This window comes from Camelus bactrianus, chromosome X (assembly GCF_048773025.1).
Source record: "Camelus bactrianus isolate YW-2024 breed Bactrian camel chromosome X, ASM4877302v1, whole genome shotgun sequence".
NCBI lineage: Eukaryota > Metazoa > Chordata > Mammalia > Artiodactyla > Camelidae > Camelus > Camelus bactrianus.
In genome coordinates this window covers 11,278,943-11,302,171 of record NC_133575.1, presented here as the reverse complement: position 1 = coordinate 11,302,171, position 23,229 = coordinate 11,278,943, and the positions used below count along the sequence as shown (strand labels likewise).

Here is a 23,229-nt window from a genome sequence, read left to right as displayed (position 1 = left end):
CTTACTGAGTTGTGCAGCCATCATCCATAAAGATCCCTTGTGCCCTTTTACAGTTAACCCTCATTCCCACTCCCAGCCCAAGGCAGCCAATAATCTATTTTTGGCCTCTTGGGTAATCCCTAGGAGTGGAATTGGTTGGTCATATGGTGAGTTTATGTTAAACTTCTTAAAGAATTGTTGAACTCTTTCCAAAGTGACAGCACCATTTTAGAATCTCATCAGCAACCTAGGAGGGTCCCCATCACTCGGCATCCTCAACGATATTTGGTATATTGTCTTCTGGACTGTAGCCATCCTAGTGGAGGTGAAGTGGTACCCCAGAATATTATTTGCCAGTCCCCCCACTCTCACACCTGCTCTGTGTCCCACCAAGGTCAGCCTCCTGCTGTCTTTTTTCAGTGGAGCACCTTGATATCCCCACATCATGCCTTCATTCACTCTTTGAATGTGTTACTTGACTAGATATTTTTTGGAGGGTGAGGGCATGGAAATTGAGAGCTCAAATTATTAGGAGTAGAGAAGGCCTTTGACTTCCCCTGCAATGTGGACACTTCAAATTCCTCCTACAAACCCAGCCACCATACCTTTCCAGATATCTTGCTCTCTGTCTTAGTCACACTTGACCTAGATTACTGCCTGAGCCTGAGCCTGAGCTCTGGAGAAGCTCACGCTTCCTCAGCGGAGAACGTCATGAGAACTTCGAAATTAACAAAAAGAGAAGTAGTTATTACCCTTCATACTGTCCTGCAGAAAGCAGTATCCATTTAAATAATGGTAAAATCTCGTTACAGAGACCTTAAGCCTCACAATTTAGAAACTGGCTTGTGGTAGCCAAGACATCGCAGAAAGATTTGTTGTTTTGGGGGGGAAATTGCCAACAGTCTTGGATTAATTACCACAGACACATAAAAACATGCTGCTGTAACAAAAGGCAGAGATCTGGTAGCCCTGCTCCACTTCCTTCCTCTTGCTGACTGCTTTCTAATTATCTTAGTTTTGATTAGCGCTCCCGTTAGAAAATAGGAAGACATAAGCAGCTTACTCAGCAAGCGTTTTGTAATTAAAACCATTGAAATCAATGGTTGAAATATGTATTGGGAGCTGTATTTACACTTTTTGATCTTAATGTTTGTCTTGCCCAAGCAGATGAGATAAAATTAATTCTATAAAAAATTGACCGGTGCAGAAAGCCTCATGGAAATAAATGGCCATTCTAGACCTTTTGGAAACATGTGCCCCCACCACCCCCATGAATTAGTTGTCAGGTTTCTGCTTAAGCTGAATTGTTAGTACTTCCACTTACAAGCACAAAATGAATGTCCGCGATTTCTCAGTTATTTCAAACTAGGTTTTAAATTATGAGGCTTAAAGTATGCTTACATAACTCATACTTAACACTTCAATTTTTAAGGATGAGGTAACTCCTATGAGCCATCAGTGGCTTTAATTCAATCCAGAGATTTGATTATTTTGTCCTGAGCACTCGTGGTTGGATAGTTTAAAAATATTTCTGAGATTGAATTGAAACCTGTAAGAACTATGAAGCCTTTATCAGTCTGTATTTATGGATGATATTGAATGAAATTTGCCTCAGTAAATAAAAGTCCTCTCAGTATCGCCCAGTTTTTAAAGCATTTAAAAAGCTATTCGATTGTTTTCATTATTTTCATGGGGAAGCAGTGTTGTAACAAAATTTTAGCTCGAAGAGTGGGTTGAATGTGAAATAGTTACACTGTCCAACTAGAAGAGGGGATGAATAATCATGAAAAGAGAGACTATTGAAAAATGAGCCCTGATGGCGAATCATTGAATTTCAGAGTTGCTGGAGAGATTGGCAATTACGCAATTTCATCCCCGGCTTTCTTAGATGAAGCAGCTGTGGCATGCTGCTTAAATTCGATGCCTATTCCACAAACCCTGTCTTCAAGCTTCTTCCACCCCTCTTGCTCCCAGAAAATTGCCTTGATTCAAACTTCTCAGCGAAGTGAGAAATCACAGGTCCCAAGCAGTCCTGCTACCTACAGACCCCTTTCATCACTGTGAGCCTCCTGTTTCAGAAGATGACCCTCTCATTCATTCATCCAGTGTTTACTTATCTCTGGAACTTACGGTCCCCACTTTCCCTCCTGCATATGTCCCCTTTCTTCCCCTCTGTTGGCTCTTTCCCTCAGCTCATAAACATGTTCAAAACATGTTTATTATTAAAAACACATACACATGCACGTACACACGCACATTCACATCTGGACTTCCAAGCAAGATGACCTTCTCAATTCACGTTTTGAGACGGTCCAGAACAACAAGAGAAATACGAAATTCATCAAATGATGGTAAACTGCTGCAGATGGCAGACATTTGCAGAAATGGTACCAAACGCATGAAGCTGAAGGGATCAACACGTTATATACCTTAAACTTACACCCATGTTATATGTCAATTATATCTCAAAAATAAATTGTTTAAAAAAAACCCATGAAGCTGAAGCTGCAGAACTAATAGACTCTGAGTCTGGAAGGTGGAGGTCACCAAGAGTTTAGCTCCAGTGGGCACTGGATTCTATGAATGCACTTTGTCAGTGAAAGAGAAATGGTTACTTCTCTTTGCTGCCTGGAGCTGTGTCTTCTTTGAAACTGCTTCACTCATGGCAAAGGAAGAGGCAGATACTTCCTTGTAACCAGGACTTGAGCTCATCTGATCCCTGAGTCATAAATACTCAACACCATTCTAAATTCAGGGTCCTGGGAGTCAGGGGATGCAACCATAGACTTTTAAATGATGACAAAAGAATGGTGAGAAAGAAACATGAATCTCGCAATGAAAATGAAACTATGAAACAAAATTCCAAAGCACACAGATGTAATTATTACTGAGACAGCCAATAAAGTGAATAATCAGGATACAAATCATGTATATGAAGTTAAAATAGAAAACAGTTTGAAGAAATACTTAAGTATATTTAGGATCCTCGAAGAGTTAAAGGAATCATATTCATAAAAATGACAAATTAGGAACAACCTACAGAAACAAAACAAAAAGCAGATGGGAAGGAGAATGCAGTAGAAATATTTGAAATTAGAAATATGGTAATTGAAATTAAAAACTGAAACTCTAGACTCACACAAATGGAGAACTGGTGATTGAGAAGAGGAACCAGTTTACCTGTAACACATTAAAAAAAGATGAAGGGGAAAAAAATAGGTAAATATGAAAGCGCATGTAAAAGATATGTAAGATCATTAAAAGGCTCCAGTTGATGTCTAATAAGTATTTTAAAAGAGGGAATGGAGACAATATAATACATGGAATAATAAGAAATATGACTGGGGCTATTGAAGAATTGAAAAATAAAAAAGATAAGTGGCCTTAGATTAAAACTACTGTGAAGGTCTCAATCCAACTTCTCAACTCAACCGTTGTAGAGTAAAAGCAGCCATAAACAATACATAAATTAATGGACATGGCTGTGTTCCAATAAAACTTTATTTATTAAAAAAACAGGCAGCAGACTGAATTCGGCCAGGGTGGCTGTAGTTTGACAACCCTTGATCCGAAGACTTAACCATTGTTTATATTTTCATGTCTGTTCCATGTACAAATTTAATTTTATACATATGATTAATTAACAATGGTTAATTTTTAATATGGACATATATATAATATACATCACACACATAAACCATTTGAAAAGAGGTATCATAACTGAATCATACATGCCTGGAGCCACGCTTGCTCTTCTGAGCACTCACTTTTGGACAGTTCTTAGTACCCATTGGCGTATCTAAAAAGAAGAAATCTCACTCGGAAAACACTGATGAATGATGCAGGTTTTAACTAAAGTTTTTGAGGGGCAATGAAGGAGGATAGACATCACGCCGCACAATGTAAAGCCTCCTAAAAGCCCCATTTGCTCACCTGTTTTTCCCCACTGTCCCGCCCCCTGCAGCAGGCAGCTGACGTTCACCTTTCCCTCCGCTTTCCTCTCTCAGACCATCCTGCAGCCATACTGTTCCTTCCCGCCCTTTCCTCCCTCACCCCGGCTCTGAAAACGCTCTCAGCCCGAGTATCCAAACCACACAGCAAAATCCAGTAACCACAAGCTCAGCAGGAGAAAATCCAGGTCCCCAACCATGGATAGACCACTTTATCTCCAGCACATTCCAGGGAGGAGCTCAATTCATTCTGTCCCAATCTACGTCTGCATCACTGGTTTTGATGATCGCATGGTATACACTGTACTCATGTGCCATTATTTATATAATCAGGCCTCTAATTTTGAACAATTCATCTGCGTACTGAAAATCTTTTATTGACCAAGTTTTTTTTTTCCCTCACAAATTCGTGTATTGTATCAGCCAATACAGTTCATACAAGTGTGTGGGAAACAAATTTTCAACATAAACTCTGGAAGTGTATTTTTTCAGAAAAAAAAAAGTTTTTAAAATAGTAAACAAGATAAAAAGAAAAAAAAGTTCAGAGGGTTAGAAGTCAGCAAATTCAGGTGATCAGGGTCTTAAAATCTTTCATTCTTGTGTGACTATAGGCAAAGTCCCCAAGACTTTGTGGGTCAGCGTCTCAAACAAGTAACAGATGAAAACAGTTGTCACTGAGTCCTGTCACAAAAATAGCATGACTTAAAAATCTCTATTAGTTCCCTGTGGCTGCTATACCAAATTACCACAAACTTGCTGACATCAAACAACAGAAATTTATTCTCTCCCAGTTCTGGAATCCACTTGCAAAATCAAGGTGTCAGCAGGGCCATTTCTCCCTCGGGCTCTTGGAGAGAATCATTCCTTGCATCTTCCGGTTTCTGGTGGCTCCAGGCGACCCCTGGCTTGAGGCTGCATTACTTCAATCTCTGCCTCTGTCTTCACAAATCCTTCTCCTCTGTGTCTGTGTCTTCCCCTCTTCCGTCCTTTATGAGGATGCTAGGCTTTATATTTAAGGTCCCCTCGGATAATCCAGGATGACCTCATCTCAAGATCCTTAACTTCATTACATCTACAAAGATCCTTTTCCCAAAGAAAGTCATATTTACAGGTTCTGGGGGTTAGGACATGGACATTTAAAAGTCCACCATTCAACCCACTGTGATGTTGTTTGTTGGTTTGTTTATTTATTTATTATTGAAGTATAATTGATTTACAATATTGTAATAGTTTCTGGTGTATAGTAAAGTGATTCAGTTATATATATATATACACACACATATTTTTTCCATATGGTTTATTATAGGATATTGGGTATAGTTCCTTGGGCTATACAGTAGGACCTTGTGGTTTATCTGTTTTATATATAGTAGTTTGTTTCTGCTAATCCCAAACTCCTAATTTATCCCTCCCCACCTCCTTTCCCCTTTGGTAACCGTAAGTTTGTTTTCTGTCTATGAGTCTGTTTCTGTTTCATAAATAAGTTCATTTGTGTCATAGTTTAGATTCCACAAATAAGTGGTATCATATGGCATTTGTCTTTCTCTGTCTTACTGTGCTTAGTATGATAATCTCTAGGTCCATCCATGTTGCTGCCAATGACATTATTTCATTTTTTATGGCTGAGTAGTATTCCATTGTGTGTATGTATATGTGTGTGTGTATATATCTTATATATATATTTTATATATATATAATATATACCAGAACTTCTTTATCCATTCATCTTTCAGTGGACATTTAGGTTGCTTCCATGTCTTATGTGTTGTGAATAGTGCTGCTATGAACATTGGGGTACATGTATCTTTTCGAATTAGAGATTTCTCTGGGTATATGTCCAGGAGGGGGATTGCTGGATCATATGGCAACTCTATTTTTAGTTTTTTAAGGAAGCTCCATACTGTTTTCCATAGTGGCTGCATCAGTTTACATTCCCAGCAACAGTGTAGGAGGGCTCCCTTTTTTCCACACTGTCTCCAGCATTTGCTATTTGTAGACTTTTTAATGATAATCATTCTGACTTGTGTTGAGGTGGTACCTCATTACAGTTTTGATTTGTGTTTCTCTAGTAATTAGCGATGTTGAGTATCTTTTCATATGCCTGTTGGCCATCTGGATGTCTTCTTTGGAGAATTGCTTGTTTAGTTCTTCTGCTCATTTTTGGATTGGGTTGTTGGTTTTTTTTGTTATTGAGGTGTATGAGCTGTTTGTATATTTTGGAAATTAAGCCCTTGTCAGTCGCATCATTTACAAATATTTTCTCCCAGTCCGTAGGTTGTCTTTTTCTTTTGTTTACTGTTTACAATATTGATTTTCAATGTTCTGAGAACCCAGAGGGAATAAATCATTCCTTTACTCATAAATGAACAGAATATGAATAGAAGATACTAAATGTCATTTTTCCTAGGTACTGGTGTACATTTGAATAATCTAATTTCTTTTTAGCTCTACTGACATTTATAAGTGTTAGCCATGAATATTAGTAAGATAAACTCAAACTTGAGTAACTTGCTGTTCAACTAGTATTTTTGTTTCGGTCTAAGCGAGCATATCGGTCAATGTTGGAACGGTCTGAGCAGCAGATTAGGGCGGCTTCGGGTTTGGAGGAACTGCTGCAGATCACGCACTTCGAGGACTGGAAGCTGTGGAGATGCCGGCTGAAGCTCAAAAGTCTCACCAGCTCGGACTCCCGCTCCAGTCCCCATCGGTCCACCAGGTTTGCTGCCACTTTCTATGACATCGAGACACTCAAAGGTAGGTGTATGCGTGCGCAGGTCAGTTCTTGCTCTGTATCAGATAGCAACAATGCACCAACTTCTAAATGGTTGAGTAGGGCGGGCCCATGTCCAGGAGAAGAAAGAATAAGGGGTCTTTGACTTCATGGCTTTGATGTTAGTGGAGAATCCTGGTTTCTTCTGTTTACTCCATGGAGAAATCTATTCAATATGATTTTGAGATCAAAATTCAACACCAAGTAGCACTTGAAAATATAGAAATATATTTAACTCAGAGATGTGAGGGTAAACAAAGCCAGAAAGACTGTTGTCAGTAGAAAAACAATTTGAGTTTACTTAAAAAATAAGACAACCTGGGTGTTCCATAACAAGGAGCATTCTACAGCCATACCGACATGGATAAAAATCAATAGATTAAGTATAGATTTTTTGTGTCTTCAAAATTCTGTGATTTTTTTAAGTAAATACGAAATGTAGAAGTTAGAAGCTGAGTTAGAATAATGCCTACTGATATTACTGGGAGAGTAATGGAGGAAGAAATTCTCTAGACCAAAGAATCTAGACTCTGGATTAGAAAACAACATGATTTGAAATAATGGCAAAGACTGTTCCCTAGTAAGGTCTGGAGGTCCTTGATAAGAAAACCATTGTCTGCAGGGGGAGGCTATAGCTCAAATGGTCGAGCACATGCTTAGCATGCACGAGGTCCCGGGTTCAATCCTCAGTACCTCCTCCAAATATAAATCAATCAATCAAATTACTTCCCCCTCATAAAAATAAAAAAAGAAAGAAAGAAAGAAAGAAAGAAAGAAAGAAACCCATTGTCTGTAACATGTACTGCATCATAATGAATGAAATGCTTGCCAAATACAATTGTGTGGCCGCCAATTAAGCATTTAACTTTTTTGATGACATGTCCAAACCATACAAGAAGCCACCGTGGCATTGATGTTCTAACATTTAAAATTTAATTAACATATGATTACCCAGTAACAGATTGTGTCTGTTGAATAATTCAAATTGACTGCTAAGCCAAAATTACTCTTTTCTTTCCCTATAGAATTATATTTATTTTTTTCCATATGTAAAAAAGACCATGTTGTTGCACGAGCCACTGTTGCTGGCTGTGGGGAAGTCTGTGCACAGGCAGGATCAGACCCTTGGCAGCACTGGGGCAGGGCTGTGAGGAGGATGCTTGGTGTCTGCGTGTGTGACTGTGTGTCTAACTGAGTTGAGATAGTTGGAACCACGCCTAGAACCCAATTTAGCCAGAGGTTTAAAGCTCTAGCGAAGCTGTAGTTTCTGCGTGGTGAATAAGCATGGACTTCATGGAAGTAAAGTGATCAGAACTCATCTGGAGACTCAGGGCCTTAACCACATTACGTGTCTGAGGGCCTGAGGCCAGCCTGGAGATGCTCTGAGAAGATGGAGACAGGATGATCAAAACAAAAAAGTCATTGATGTTGAAATTGACACTTTCTAAGGAGGAAACCATAAAAAAAGTGTTTAAATATTTTTTAAAAACATTAAAAATATGGAATTTGCCACCTCTAAAATTTCTCTTATTACATGGGGGATCCTTTAAAGTATTTACTAGGTTAGAAGCAGCAAATTATCAAATCAGTGTGTTATCCCACTTCCAACTTGTTATCAACTTTCCCTCGTGGATTTCAGGGTTGCTCCCTGAGGCGGGGCACTCCTGCTGGGCAATAGTAAAGAAAACAGAGTTATGAAGCCTTTAATCAGTGACATTGGTCATAATTTCACAGGGTTGATTAAAATCTTATCGCTACAACTTTCAAAACTTAGTTTTATAAAAAAGTAAATAGAAAGCAACATTTAAGTAGAATTTTAAACAAAGAATGTCTTTATAAGTTGACTACTTGTTTTGTCAAGAATTTATGATTAATAATAGTGAATTAAGTAATACCCATGTTAATACCTAATGGGTACTTTATCTCATGTTTACAACCTTCATCTCTTTATGTAAATATTCATAACCAGATATTTTAAACGATTTCTTAGGACAGAAGATTTTGTTATGAAAAAGCAAAATTTAGGTAAGTTGTGTAGTGTTTGCAGTGCTTTGCAGCCAGCTGAACATCTTACATTTTGTGTTTTTAGTAATCGAAGAAGCAACATATGAGGAAATTTGAGATTAAGAGTAGGGGGAAAGGAGAAAGGATATGGAAAAGATATTTTAAGGGAATAATTTAGAGACTAGCATCAGATCTGCAGCAATAATATTTTATCTCTGTCCCTTCTAGTGGAAACATGCTCACATATATGGAGATTCAGAATCTGGGCAGAGACCGATTACAAACTTTTGAAGATGGCATAAAAATGGAGCAGAGTTTATCTAACCACTGTGTAACACAATACCCCAAAACTTAGCTGCTTCAGACAACATTTTTTATCTCACAGTTTCTGTGGGTCAGAAGTGCAGCCATGGCCTAGTTCAGTATCTCTCCTTCAGAGTCTCCCCGGAGGCTGTAGTCAAGGTGTCAGCTTGGGCCACAGGCAGCATCTCAAGGTTCGATTGGAGAGGGATATGCTTCCAAGTTGATTCAGAGGTTACTGGCTGGATTCAGCTCCTTGCAGCTGACTGAGGGTCCCAGTTCCTCACTGGTTGTTGGATAGAGGCCACCCTCCTACCATGGGGACCTTTCCAACATGGCAGTTGGCTTCATCAAAGCCTGCAAGCTGAGAAGGCAAGAGACAGTGCCAGCAAGAGATGGAGACTGCTAGCAAGATGGAAGTCAGAGTCTTTCTTAATGTAATCACAGCAGTGACATCCCATCACTCTTCCTGTATTTTCTTACAAGAATTGGGTCACTAGGTCCAGCCCACACACACAGGAGGGGGTTACACGAGGGTGTGAACACCAGGAGGTGGGCATCTTGGATGGTGAGTTTACAAGCTGCCAGTCACAGCTGGTTTTCAACGTATAATAAACTCTACAGTTCCATAGCAAACTAAGTCTTTAAATGTCATCTTTATCATAAAATCGAATCATTTCCCAAAAACATCCACAGAAAGGCTAAACAACATTAAGCATCAAAGTATCAAAATCTAATTTAAAAAATAAACTAGGAAAGAAAAGCAAGTACTGTTTTACAAGAATGCATGTAATCTTCTTTTGATTCCCAGAAGTTGGTTTCTTTTTCTTGTTTCCCACAAATTAGCCAGAATGGCCAGAAGATCACTTCTTTCATTAAAATGAACCGGCTTATTTCATTGTTTTATTTAAACATAGGTATTGGGTGTTTGCAAATGAGAACACTCTGACTTGAGGAAAGATTAGTTCCACTGAAATTTTCATTCATGTTTCTGCCGGGTTTGAATCCTCCTATACTTACTTAAGCAACCAACCGTAATGTATTTCCTGATGGTGCTGAAAGCTACCCGAACCTGGCTGCAAGTAGAAGACATGCTATCCAGCTGTGTCTTATAAATTGCTTAATAAATACTGCTTACATGTTATTTCTTTCCATGCATCTTTTCACTTCCTTATTAGCCAGCTCCTCGAGATGTACCCAGCATAGTTATATATAGGACGTGATGTTCATCACTAATGGAAAATAGAATTATAATCTACAAAGGTGTTATATAAATGGGAAGGAACACAGATTTTGGTTGTAATTTTTCTGAAAGCAATCTCTGGGTAAAAAACTAACCCAAAATACCCATCAAGTAAAATAAGCACTACGCATGCCAGAATGACTATGTTCAGCATAATTCTGGCCCACGTTGGCATGTCAGGGCCATTTCTTCTGCGGGCTCAGCCAGCTGCCTCTCCGCAGTTATAGATGAGGAATGGCAGAGGACGCAGTGCAGCCCTCGAGAGACGTGCGTGGAGGTGGCCAGCGAGCTGGGCAGGAGCACCGACACGTTCTTCAAGCCTCCCTGTGTGAATGTGTTCCGGTGTGGCGGCTGCTGCAATGAAGAGAGCCTCGTCTGTGTGAACACGAGCACCTCGTACGTTTCCAAACAGGTATGCGGACATCAGCCTGCACACCCTCTCTGGAGCCCTGATGCTGATTGTGTTGACAGCCACAGCTCAGCTTCCAGCCAAGTGCTGTCTAAATGCTTGAGGTGTGTTATCTCATTCAACCCAGAAACAAGCTGAAAGGGCAGCTTTTTATCTTCCTTTATAGTTGAGGAAACGGAAGCTCAGAGAGGTAACTTGTGGCAGAGCTGTGCTTCAAATCCAGGTTTGTTCGGTAAGTTACAGGATACAGTGTTAGTCACCAACGGAAGAAGAACCTGAACCCTTGCCAGTTACTGAACCCTTGTCAGTTACTGTCTGTCTGATGCTATAATGTCAAGAATCAGAAAATCCTATGGGAGTTACTGGAACAGACATTAAAAGGAACGAAGACAACCAAAGTCTTATGTATTCGTTAGGTTCGGTGTTGTTCAAATGGAGTGACTGAGGAGAGTTTAATGAAGGCTGTGGGCAGGGTTGGGGAAGGAGGGAGGCCTGGTGAAGTACCCAGGGCTGGCAGAAAGGGGAAGCTGTTCCCACCCTTAGACTGAACAGGCAAGAGGATGGAGCAGTTATGGGAGCTCAGAGAGAAAGTGGAGAAGAGGGCTAATGGGTGGGCTGGAGGAGTGGCAGCCAATGCCAACCTTTAGCCCAAGAGGGGTGGGGGTGGGAGACAAGGGTGCCCCTAGATCAGGTCCATAGAGGTCAGCATCCCTGTGGGGAAGGAAGGAGAGAGGATGGTGTCTCGGGAGAGGCAAATGGAGAATATCCAGCTCAAAAGACCTTTGAAAATAATCCTCCAGTCCCTGTGAAAGAAATGATTCTTCTCAGGGGGAGGGTGTAGCTCAGTGGTAGAGCGTCTGCTTTGCATGCAGGAGGTCCTGGGTTCAATACCTCCACCAAAAATAAACAAATAAATGAACCTGATTACCTCCCCCACTAAAAAAAAAGAAAGAAATGATTCTTCCCTACTCCATCTTATAAAATCCCTTTTGCTCAATAGGTAAGTTTTTCTTTCTATCACTACCATATTGTTGTAAAATGTGATAAATGTTGCATAGTAGGGCAGTAATAACAAACTTAGGAAAATACTTAAAAAGAGTAAGTCAAACTACATTTCCATTGGTTCTATGTTGCAAATTCCTCATGCATGTTGACATATTCATGTAATTGTCACATTTGCCTAGACAGTCTTTTCCCATGATTATGAAAAGAGATATTACAGTAAAATTACATATGCATTGAATATATTCATGTTAGGTAATTATCTTAATTGGACAGAAAGAATGGAACGCTGGTTTGTTTGGTAACAGGTCAACTTATCCTTAATTTTTCCCTTCTAGTAGCCCTTAAAATATCCCTTAAACTGTAGAGTTTCTTTTCTAAATTCTTTTCAAGAACCTTGGAACATGTACAAATTCTGACTTCTATTTGACAATCAGGGAGAAAAAAATGACATAAGTATGGCTAAGCATCAACTGTCAGTAGAAACAAAGCTTGCATAACGTAGGAGGCTTTAGTTCATGGCCATGTTATACCCTAGATTGCTGCTGAAAAATTTCGCAAGAAGATGAAGTTCATGCAAAATAAACAGTTGAAAAACACTCTCTTAGACTCACAGAAGTTCCATTACATAGCGAAAGGTCAGGATAAACACAACTTTAATGGATTGTTTCCACTTAATAGATAGTTGAGTACTTTATTTTGACTGCTGTATTCAACAAATGAGTAGTTTTAAAGAATGTGCTCAAGTGGAAGTACACAGCAGTTTTTCTTTTCAAATATGCATATCTGAACATTTTAATAGTAGTTTTTTTTTTAAACTACCTCTCAACCCAAAGTTACAGACTATTCGGTGAAATATCTCTTAGAAACTAAGTGAATAAATGAATACTCTGTGTAGTAAGGACTGCATGGAATGGTGATTGAATGGACAGAATATTAAAATCAAGTTCAAATTCATCCATGTATCAGAGAACCCACTCTGAAACAAAGTAATTGATATTTCTCTAAATTCTACTTGCTGAGATCCCATCTCGCTTCTTCTGGTCACAGTAATTTCATTCTCAAAAGTAGTAAGGCATATTCTTAAGAGTATCCCCCCTGGCTCTAGAGTAGACTGACTGGGCTCAAATCCCCACTCTTCCAATCAGGAGTTCTTTGGCTTTAGACAAGTTATATAACCTCTCTGTACATCTGTTTCTTCACCTGTAGAGTGAGGGGAGGGTAATTTAAAAAGCCCACCCTCTAATGTTGTTATAAAGAGTAAATGAATTAATATAAAAGTGCTTACAACAGGGGCTGGCATGTAGAAACATAGAAAAAATGATATTGATGTTACCTGTAATTATTTGTTTTGGGCGTGATGATCTTGTTTCAGTCAGTGATTACTATGTAATGCTGCATAAAAAACACCCTAAAACTTAGCGGCTTCAAACAATGATAACTTATTCTCATTTATGTATCTGAGATTCAGTTAGTTCAGAGTGGGCTGGACACCAGGTTGCAGGTTGAATCTAGTTCTGGTCCCTGTGTCTCTCATCCCTTGGACCAGCAAGCCTGCCAGATCATGCTCTTCTCATGAGAAAGAGAGCATGAGAAAACAAGCCCCAGAACACACACACAATTTCAAGTTTGTGCTTGTGTCGTGTCTGCTAATGTCCTGTCAACCAAAGAAAGTCACATGGCCAAGTCCAAAGTCAAGGAACAGGAAACTGTATTCCTTCAATGGAGGCGGCGTGGGAAGGGATAAGTAAATATTTTTTAACAATAACCTATTACCATGGTCTCAAAGAAACTTCACAGCTATAATTTCATTTAATCCTTACAATTTACACTCAGATTTAAAGCAGGAGCAGGGACTATTTTACAAGGGTACCAGGGACACCAAAAAGTTAGGAGATTTGACCAAAGTTAAATACCTGATAAAGTTGGATAAGATCCCAGTCTTCTGACTCCCAGCCCAGCATTCTTTCCATCATGCCAGCCCTTATCCTTACTACTTCTTAATGGACAACTTTGCTAAAATCACCACCATAAGAGATAAAGGCAAAAATGCAGACAGTAGACATTTTTTTAAAAATGTGTATTATAGTTATCTTTCTCTACTACAGCTCTTTCAGATATCAGTGCCTTTGACATCAGTACCTGAATTAGTGCCTGTTAAAGTTGCCAACCACACAGGTTGTAAGTGCTTGTCCACGGCTCCCCGCCATCCGTACTCAATTATCAGAAGATCCATCCAGATCCCAGAAGAAGATCGGTAAACATTTCTTATACTTCATTATGCTTGTTCTTGCCACTGCTAAAGTGTGTGTGGAGAATGCTTCATTAATTATAGAGTCATCACACTCTCTTCAAGCTCTTCTTCTGTGAGCTTCTAACGCAGATCTACAGGTAACTGTTTGGCAAATATATATATCTATTCTTTTTTTTTAATTAGGTGTTACATGGATATTGCAGTAAGACCCAAAAGCTCAGTGGTTATGAACTCAGAATGTCAACTTGTGAGCACTTTTGTTCTCATTAATGTGCATAGTCTAATGTGGTTGTAAAACTCTACTCCAGTCTCCAGTTTTGCATATTCCAGAGCAAGCATTAGATTAAATTTATTTCAGGCTGTTTATAAATTTAAGTCCCAAAATTAGGAGGGAAAAAACATTCCTGGAGTCTCTAGGGAGTGACAAAACTCCCTGCATCCGATTTTGGCAATTTTTTAACCCTTCTGCTTAAGATTACCGAATGGGAAATCTTATTCTAAGTGAAAATGACTTAAAATTAATTTGGACTTGGACATCTTCTTGTGAGGATTTTGTGATTCTTCATGAGACAAATTATGACCCCCAAAAGTGTTCTAAAAGCAAAGTAAGTGATTGATTTGGTGGTGGGGGGAAGCATTTAATATACAGAACAAAGGGAAAATTATAACCACTGAATAAAAATATAAAGTAACTAAGTTGGATACTTAGGTCTTGCAAAAGTAAAGGAGTGAACACTCTGTGTGAGTAGCAAGTGAAGGATGAGCTGGTGGTTATATGTTAGTTAACACTGAGCCAAGAAGACCCCTCTGCCTTTCTCAAGCAGAAAAGGAAACATATAAAAAGAACGTTTATCCTCAAGACGTTCCCGCTGTCCTGGTCAATGTTCTTACCTCCATTTTAAAGAAGATAAGGCTTAGGAGCTATGTTAGAACACTATTTACTTTTGGTAAAATAAGCTCTGTTGACAGCTAATTTGCATAGTTTTAACACCAATCTTCTTAAAAAGACGGTAACTTGCCAAAATGACAGTTTAGTTTCCAGAGGTTTCCACAGAGAATATTTGTAATTACAGAATTACTACCTAATAGCATGCAGTTCATAAATATGAATTTAAGCTCCTTAAAAATCTTAACAAGATCTTGTGGTAGCTCACAGCGAAAAAAATGCGACAACGAATATATGTATGTTCATGTATAACTGAAAAATTGTGCTCTACACTGGAATTTGACACAACATTGTAAAACGACTATAACTCAATAAAAAAATGTTTAAAAAAATCTTAACTCTTCTCCCCTTGGAAATGTACTCATTATTTAAACAAATGTTCCAAAGGTCTGATGACCCTTGAAAGCTTTAAAATCTGATTTATTGTTTTCTTTTCCTAGCTGTTCCCATTCCAAGAAACTCTGTCCTGTTGACATGCTGTGGGATAGCAACAAATGTAAATGCATTTTACAGGACGAGAATCCCCTCCCTGGAATGGAAGGTAATGATAGCACTAGTGAAATAGTAACAGTAATAATAAAAATAACAATAGCAACTAATATTTATTGACCAAGCAATGTTGTAAGCCTTTTATATGTATCAACTCATTTAATCCTCCCAATACTCCTATCATGTGTGGTTAGTATCCCTTTCTTTTTTACAATTACAAAATGGACACAGCAAAACGTCTAGTAATTTTCTCAAGGTCACACAGGTAACAGTGATATAAGCAGTGAGATTCCAGAGCCCTCTGTGCTATAATTTTATAACACATCCACCAATGCATCATTCTTTTAAATCTTAAAGAAAAGTCCAAAGTGTTTAGAGCATCCCAAAACATTGAATGTGAAAGGGGATGATAACCTTTAAAGACAGCTACTTCAGAACTAAACACGAGTCAACTACATTTTACTAATTTATTTGTATGAAAGTCTCACAGGAACACAAGGTTATTTTGGACTTGTTGGTTTCTTTCAACGGTGTCATGTGAAAACATGCCAATAATTTGAAAAACGGTGAGTAAGAGAAAACTTCGGAAACCAGGACAAAGTAAAAGCAAAACATGGCTATTGGGCTAAGGGGAGTCGGGAACCAGATGAGATAGGCTGTCATCACTGCACATAACTCAGAAGGCTCTGGTTTTTGGTCATGGACACCTGGCTGAAAATGAATGCACTTTTTAATTCACTTCCCAGAGACCTTGACATGATTCCCCTGAAAAGATCGCAAGGAATCATGCAATTTGAATCTTGATTGTTTTAAACTATAATCTATAAGCAAGACTAGTAAGGATTCAACTCTAAGGAGTCTGTCCTAGAAACTAAATAACAACCTATTTTCTATGCTTCTGTCTCTCAGCTTCCTTCTAAGTGTTTTCATGAAAGCTCAACCCAGGGTTTGAGGGAATCTTAAAGTTCATGTAGTTTAAATGTCCATGCCGATCTTTTTTTTTTTAATTATAGTTTATTGTAGTTGATTTACATTGTTCTGTTAGTTTAAGTTATACAGCAAAGTGATTCAGATATAGATAGATAGATAGATAGATAGATAGATAGATAGATAGATAGATTCTTTTTTAGATTCTTTTCCATTATAGGTCATTACAAGGTATTGAATATAGTTTCCTGTGCTGTACAGTGGGACCTTATTGTTTATGTCTTTCATACTTAATAGTATGTATCTGTTAATCCCAAACTCCTAATTTATCCCTCCCCCCCACTTTCCCCTTTGGTAACCATAGGTTTGTTTTCTATGTCTGTGAGTCTGTTTCTCTTTTGTAAATAAGTTCATTTGTGTTATTTTTTTAGATTCCACATATAAGTGATATCATATGATATTTATCTTTCTCTGTCTGACTTACTTCACTTTGTATGATAATCTCGAGATCCATCCATATTGCTGCAAATGGCATTATTTCATTCTTTTTTTATGGCTGAGTAGTATTCCATTGTATATATACACCACATCTTCTTTATCTATTCATCCGTCAGTGGACATTTAGGTTGCTTCCACGTTTTCACTGTTGTAATAGTGCTGCAATGAACATTGGGGTGCGTGCTCTTTTCAAATTAGAGTTTTGATCTTTTCTGGATATTTGCCTAGGAGTGGGATGGCTGGACCATATGGTAACTCTATACATGCCTATGCAGATCTCGAATGTCATGTGTATCCTCCCTACCAAGTCTTCAGCCATCCTCTGCTAGAAAATTTATCAGTCCTGGAGAAACCTGCCAAACCCACCAAGGCAGCTCAGTTACGCTGGACACACTCTTGTTGCTAGTAAACTATATTGAACCTGAATCTCTGTCTCTCTCTAGAACAATACTGTCCAATGGAATTACAGTGAGAGTCACATATATAACTTACATTAGTACTCACATTGAAAAGGTCAAAAGAAATGGGTGAAGTTAATTTTAATATTTTATTTAATCCAAAATATTTAAAATACTATTATTTCAGCATGCAAGCAATATAAAATTTATCAATGATCCATCCTTCATTCTTGGTGCTAAACCTTTGAAACCCAGTGTGTCTTTTACACTTACAGCATATCTCAATTCAGGCTTGCCACTTAACGCTCAGTATGGCTTATAGCTATGAGCTTGGACCACCTGGCTCTAGAGCATCAGTTCAGGTTTACCCTGCAGTGCCATGTAAAACCAATCCCATTTTTTCTCCATGTGACCCATTTTTAAACTGCTGTAGAAAGTTATTGTGGGAGGCTTTAAACATAGAGCTTAAAGGCTATTGTAATCAAAGTTTCCCTGATGCAAAGCTCCTGGGAGAGAGATTTGTACCCGGGAGGTTTACATGCAGGAGTGTGTTAAAAGGTAAGAGGGAGGCAGGACTGGGCTGAGAGAGAAGGTGAACTGTACTGCGATCGCTGTGGGGAGCTGAAGCCGGGACCGCCCTTGTGGGGATGTCTTAAATTGAGGCAAGGGGGCTGGGTCCTACAGCCTGGATATGGACTGTCTTGGGGAGGGGATATCACTTTGTGTGAGGCAGCTTCTTTCTGCTGAAGATAATTCCTGGGGAGGGACTTAGTCAGTGCACATGTGTGTTGAGGGTAGGAAGAGTACTGGGGAAAGAGAGGAGTGCTGTGAGCAGGGGAAAGATGGGTGCTCAGGCTGGAAGTGAGAGACCATAGCATGTCGGGTTGCTGGAAGAAGTTCAGCATGGCGGGGACTTAGGGCGGGGGCGGCCAGGTAGATGCAAGAGAGGAAGCTGGAGAGGATAACAGGGGACCTTGTGAACCTTGTCCCAGAGCTTGGATGTAATGCTAAAAGCAAAAGGAAACCACTCCACTGGTTCAAGCAGAGAGTACCAGCGCTAGTTAGAATTTTAACACAATCAACCCAGTGACAGTCGACAAGAGGATGGGTTGGCCTAGGGCAGGCAGGGATGAAGGGGACCTTTTGGGAAGTTGTCCCAGTGATGGAATTGAGAGGCATGGGGTAGCCTGGATTACTGTCACTTCTAATTTTCATCTCCCACAATTCAATTAATATGGGCCAAGTTCACGGTCACTTCTCTAGTGGCCCCATCAAACACTGACGCATACTGAGCTTACGTTCACTAAATATCTTTTTTTCCACACATGGGGCTGTTAAGCCAACTAACTGCCTTTTCTACAGGGACTTCTCTTCCCTGAATGAGCATGTGTGGGTTGGTGAATCCAAGTCCAGTTTAATTTCATCTTGTTAGATTCAGGCCATTGCTCTAACCTGCTATATATATATATATATATGAGTCCTGATTCCAGATTTCAAATTCCTCAAGATACCTGCAAATTCAAGAATTTACTTGGAAAACATTTCATCCATTTATTGATAAAAATGATAAATGGAACAAAGCTGAGGACCTAATACATTGGGGTATCCCATCATCAGCTTCCCTAGGATTGAAATTGATACACAATACTTTCAGGTATTGCCCTTCGCTAGTTGCTGCTTCACCCAGTTCTGCTATATCCAGTCTCTGTTACTTTTAACTTATCTGTAAGGACTGAGGCCAGCCACTGCCAACTACCTTGCTGAAGCTTTGTAAACACCTGGTAGACTGTGTTCCCCTACACCACCTCTCCAAGAATGGAGTTGGGCCAACCCTGCAGTGTTCTAAGTGAACCTCTACTGCCACCTAGTGATCTATGCAAATCTCCTAAGAGCTTCTGTCTAGTCTCATCTTGCCCCAAAGTGACATCTTCTTGGCTGACATATGGCTTACAAAGCTTACCTTTTCCCTCTTCACACAATTCAGGATGAAGTATCCCCAGATCTAGCCTTTCAACACCCATCCCACATGGTCCCTCAAAGATCATCAACCATAGCGCAGTTAAGATCACGAGATTGGACAACATGAGATAGCCAGACATTGGGAAACCATATGTTTTAACCCAATGTCTCGGATGGGATTCTTCAGAGTCTCCAGATATCGGCCTTCTTCAGGACCATTTTATTACAACAAATAAACTAAACAAATGTTTATCAAGTGCCTGTTTTATGGTAGGACAATGAGACCTGATCCCTATAACCTTCAGGAGTTTTTAATTAATGAAGGAAACATAGAAATAGACACAAATGTAAGCAGTGCGAGGAAGGACAGGATGGAAATATCCACAGAGTAAGGGCACTTAGCTAAACATGAAGTTGGGAAAGATATCAGTGGGAAAGGATGACTAGCAAAGGGAAGGACAAGGCCAAAGGCATGGCGCTGAGAGACTCTGACGTATCACAGGAACAAAGAGTACTATAATTTGGTATGTATGGAGTATAGGGTACATGAGAGAGACACACAGACAGACAGAGGATGAGTCTGGGAGGTTAGTAGGGTCCAGTTCATGGAGGGTCTCTTATGTCCTGGTGGAGAAACTGGCTTTTATTGTGAAAGAGGGGAACCTTTTAAGATAATTAAACATTAAAGTGACATGATTAAATTTGCATTTGATATTGTGGAGAATAGATTGATTGAAATTGTGGTGGAGTGAGTGACAGCCATCTACACAAAAACACAAGGCACCAACTGAATTGAGGCAGTGGCAGTGATGATGAAAAAGAACAAATGCAGGGAGGCAGAACTGGGTGGTCATGGTAATTAGACTCAGTATGGCAGGTGGTCAGGAGTGGTGGCGCCATTCCCTAAGTGAGGCAGACTGAGAGAGAAGCGGGTTTGAGGAAGACACTCACCGCTTAACTTTCCTCCAAGCCTTTCAAGAATGCTGAGGTGACATGTCAAGTTCTTCCAAAGTTTCTGCCTCTTCTTTTTTTTTTTTTTTTGCAATGAATTTCAACCTGATGATCAGAATTAGACATGGAATAGTAGTTATCCAATTATTTTGTACATTCTGAAAGAAGTATCTGTCAGCTAAGTGTGTCAAAAATTTCTCAGACCCTCCTCTCAGCTAATTGTATCTTCCAATAGATGTCTGTGGACTCAGAGTTCATGATCACTGTTGTATCTTTTCTGTTAGTGCGGTGATCTCTGTTAAGGAAATACATCATTGTTTCTACCCATAGTCTGGAAGGTCTGAGGTGTATTTCTACAATGCCAATATTTCTCTTCTTCTCTCCTTTTAATCTTCTTCTAAAACCTGGGAAGGACTAGACTCATAATCCTTAGACAGCCTATATTTTATGACTAGTACTTGGTTGTGAAAGATTGCTTTTTTTAACAAGTCACCAACCTAAAAATCTCTAAAAAATATATCATATCAAAAATATTCCCCTTACAGCATTTGTAGCACAGGCTTAAGTGAACACATGAATTCTGTGTTAGTATTGTGAAATCAGAGGTAACTCTCCTTCACCCTGTGAAAACATAAGGGGAAAAGATCTACACAAAAGAAGATTGGGTAAATCCAAGTTATTTTAGAATGATGGAAAGTATACAACCGACTTGAGTGATCATGTTCTCCACACTACAGCTATTCGACTAACACTTTCCTGTTTCTGTTCAGAACATGCTCCTCTCCAGGAACTGGCTCTCTGTGGGCCGCACATGAAGTTTGATGAAGATCGTTGTGAGTGTGTCTGCAAAACACCGTGTCCCAGAGATCTCGTCCAGCACCCAGAAAACTGCAGTTGCATTGAGTGCAGAGAGAGTCTGGAGAGCTGCTGCCAAAAGCACAAGACATTTCACCCAGACACCTGCAGGTGAATGGCTTTTGCACTCTCGTCTTAACTTGAGTCATTGACATTTAGCATAAATGCCATTTACATTCAGTGAGATTCCTGATTAAGCCAATTTCATTATTCAGTGCCAAGCCCCCTTTTTGATAGTAAAACAGAGGTTTGGCAACTCAGGAATAAGCGAGAGTATGCAGAGTGATGAATAATTGTGAATTCATGAAAATCCTGCCTGCTGCTGTAGGCTTATGGATCTTAAGCTAAAATTAAAATTGATGAAATTTAAACAACTATTTTGGGGGGGTTTCAGATCAGCAGACTCTTTATTCAGTCTCTTTCTCAATATATGTCCACGTAAGTTTGTTTTCTTCTTCAAAGGAAGGGGATGCCACTGGATTTATATAGCAAGAAATTTACTGATAAATAGGACACTTAGAAGTTAGCGGTTGTGCTTTCATAAATTTTGAAACCTTGTGGGATAACCATTCAGGATTTTATATTGACATTTTAATTACATATGTGGAAAATTTACTTGGAAAATGTAATCGAGTCAGAAGAGAGTTTTAATTTTGTATTTAGTCCTTGATTCTGAATTCTCATGTTTGTTTTCTTTTGTAACAGCTGTGAGGACAGGTGCCCCTTTCACACTAGAACCTGTACAAATGGAAAACCAGCCTGTCCAAAGCATTGCCGCTTTCCAAAGGAGAAAAGGGCCACCCATGGGCCCCACAGTCGAGAAAATCCTTGATTCAGCTTCGATCCCCAGTTCCCCACCCCTGTCATTTTAAACAGCATGCTACTTTGCCAAGTTGCTGTCACTGTTCCAGGTGTTAGGGAAAAAATCCATTTTACATAGTACCACAGTGAATTCAGACCGACCCTCCATTAAACACCAGCTGAGGATTCCCTGGCTCACTGACAGATGTCTTCTAACTAAAGATGCTCTGCACACCAAGGAATGGAGAGGAAGGAATCTGCATTCCCCACCCTCCTTTTTTGGGTGAATGAAAAAGGTTTGATCATCATGGAATGACAGGCGCCATGTGATTAATTACTCAGAGCAGATGAGGCCATTTGCATAGTCTCCGAGTCCTTTGCTAATTGCAATTCTCTTGTGAGTTATTCTGATTTCTTTCTTATGCAGATTTTGATTTGTATGATCAGCACTGATTACCTGATGACTGTCCAGCTTGTAGTTCTACATTTACCAAACTACTGTCTGTTGTTTCATATTTAAGTGTATTTAAAAAAAAATAAACACATTATTCAAGCCGGAGAATTTTGTGTTATTTACTATGCTACCACTCTGAATTTTATGCTAAAGAAAAGATGTTTTTAAAAGAGAAAGGAATTCAGAAGTGGGAGGCGTGGGAGTGACATGAACACAATGAAATTCGATGCCAATTTTGAGAACCTGAAGGAGTAGCTCTCAGAAGGTTTAAGATTCCAAACGAGGTTAAATAAACATGACCCAAAAATCAGCTGGACATCAGTCTTTCCTTTGAGATTCAATTTACCTTGACTTGACCTTCAACTGCACTTGACTGGACCCCCATCGCATGATGGAGGAGAGCGCACCGGTGCCTTGGACATCTTTGGTGGTATGTTTCCTCCGGCCGCCTGCAGCTCCATGTTTCTAAACTTACTCAACCAGCGGTGTCATCCACGTCTCAATTCTCGGGGCCACATGCTGCTTCTCTCTGCTCTACAACTGCCCAGAAAGGCAGCCCGAGCCTTCCTCCTTTCCTTTTTCTCCAAAATACTCCCACAAATAACTTGCTGATGGTGTAGACTTAACTGAGTTTGGTATAATGGGGAATTCAGCAGCACTAGCAGAACTAAGTTATTTGGCAAATAACAACTGATGCCCTCCCCGGGCATCTTGAATAGACGACAGAGCGATAAACACACTCTATCACAGTATTTATCACCCACCTGTGTAAATAGTTGTGTTCATGTTATCTCCCCACTATGCTCTGACCTCCTTATGATTGGCAGCTGTGTCCTGATCAAACTTGTGTCACCCAAGCTTCTTAGACCAGACCCTGTGGAGCAATAAGGAGAAAGATAATGATAAACAAATAGACCAGAAAAGAATTTTGTTTCTTCCAAAGCCACATGGGAGAAATGTTGGCTCCTGGCCCCAATCCCTGCCCATCCTCTCTCAGGTTCCTAAGCACTTCCTGAATTCTCCCCTCCTTCACTCAAGTT

The 23,229-nt window shown here is 39.6% G+C and overlaps 1 protein-coding gene across 1 annotated transcript in view; it reads left to right on the top strand.

Annotated features, from left to right (window-relative positions):
* Positions 1-22,297, top strand: part of VEGFD (vascular endothelial growth factor D) — a 34,439-nt gene extending 12,142 nt beyond the window's left edge. Inside the window, exons 2-7 of the mRNA XM_010967995.3 lie at positions 6,473-6,683; positions 10,468-10,658; positions 13,766-13,914; positions 15,298-15,398; positions 20,850-21,045; positions 21,640-22,297. Of these exons, the coding sequence (XP_010966297.1) occupies positions 6,473-6,683; positions 10,468-10,658; positions 13,766-13,914; positions 15,298-15,398; positions 20,850-21,045; positions 21,640-21,766 (975 nt within the window). The 3' untranslated portion in view covers positions 21,767-22,297. The remainder of the gene's footprint in view (positions 1-6,472; positions 6,684-10,467; positions 10,659-13,765; positions 13,915-15,297; positions 15,399-20,849; positions 21,046-21,639) is intronic.
* Positions 22,298-23,229: the final 932 nt, after the last annotated feature.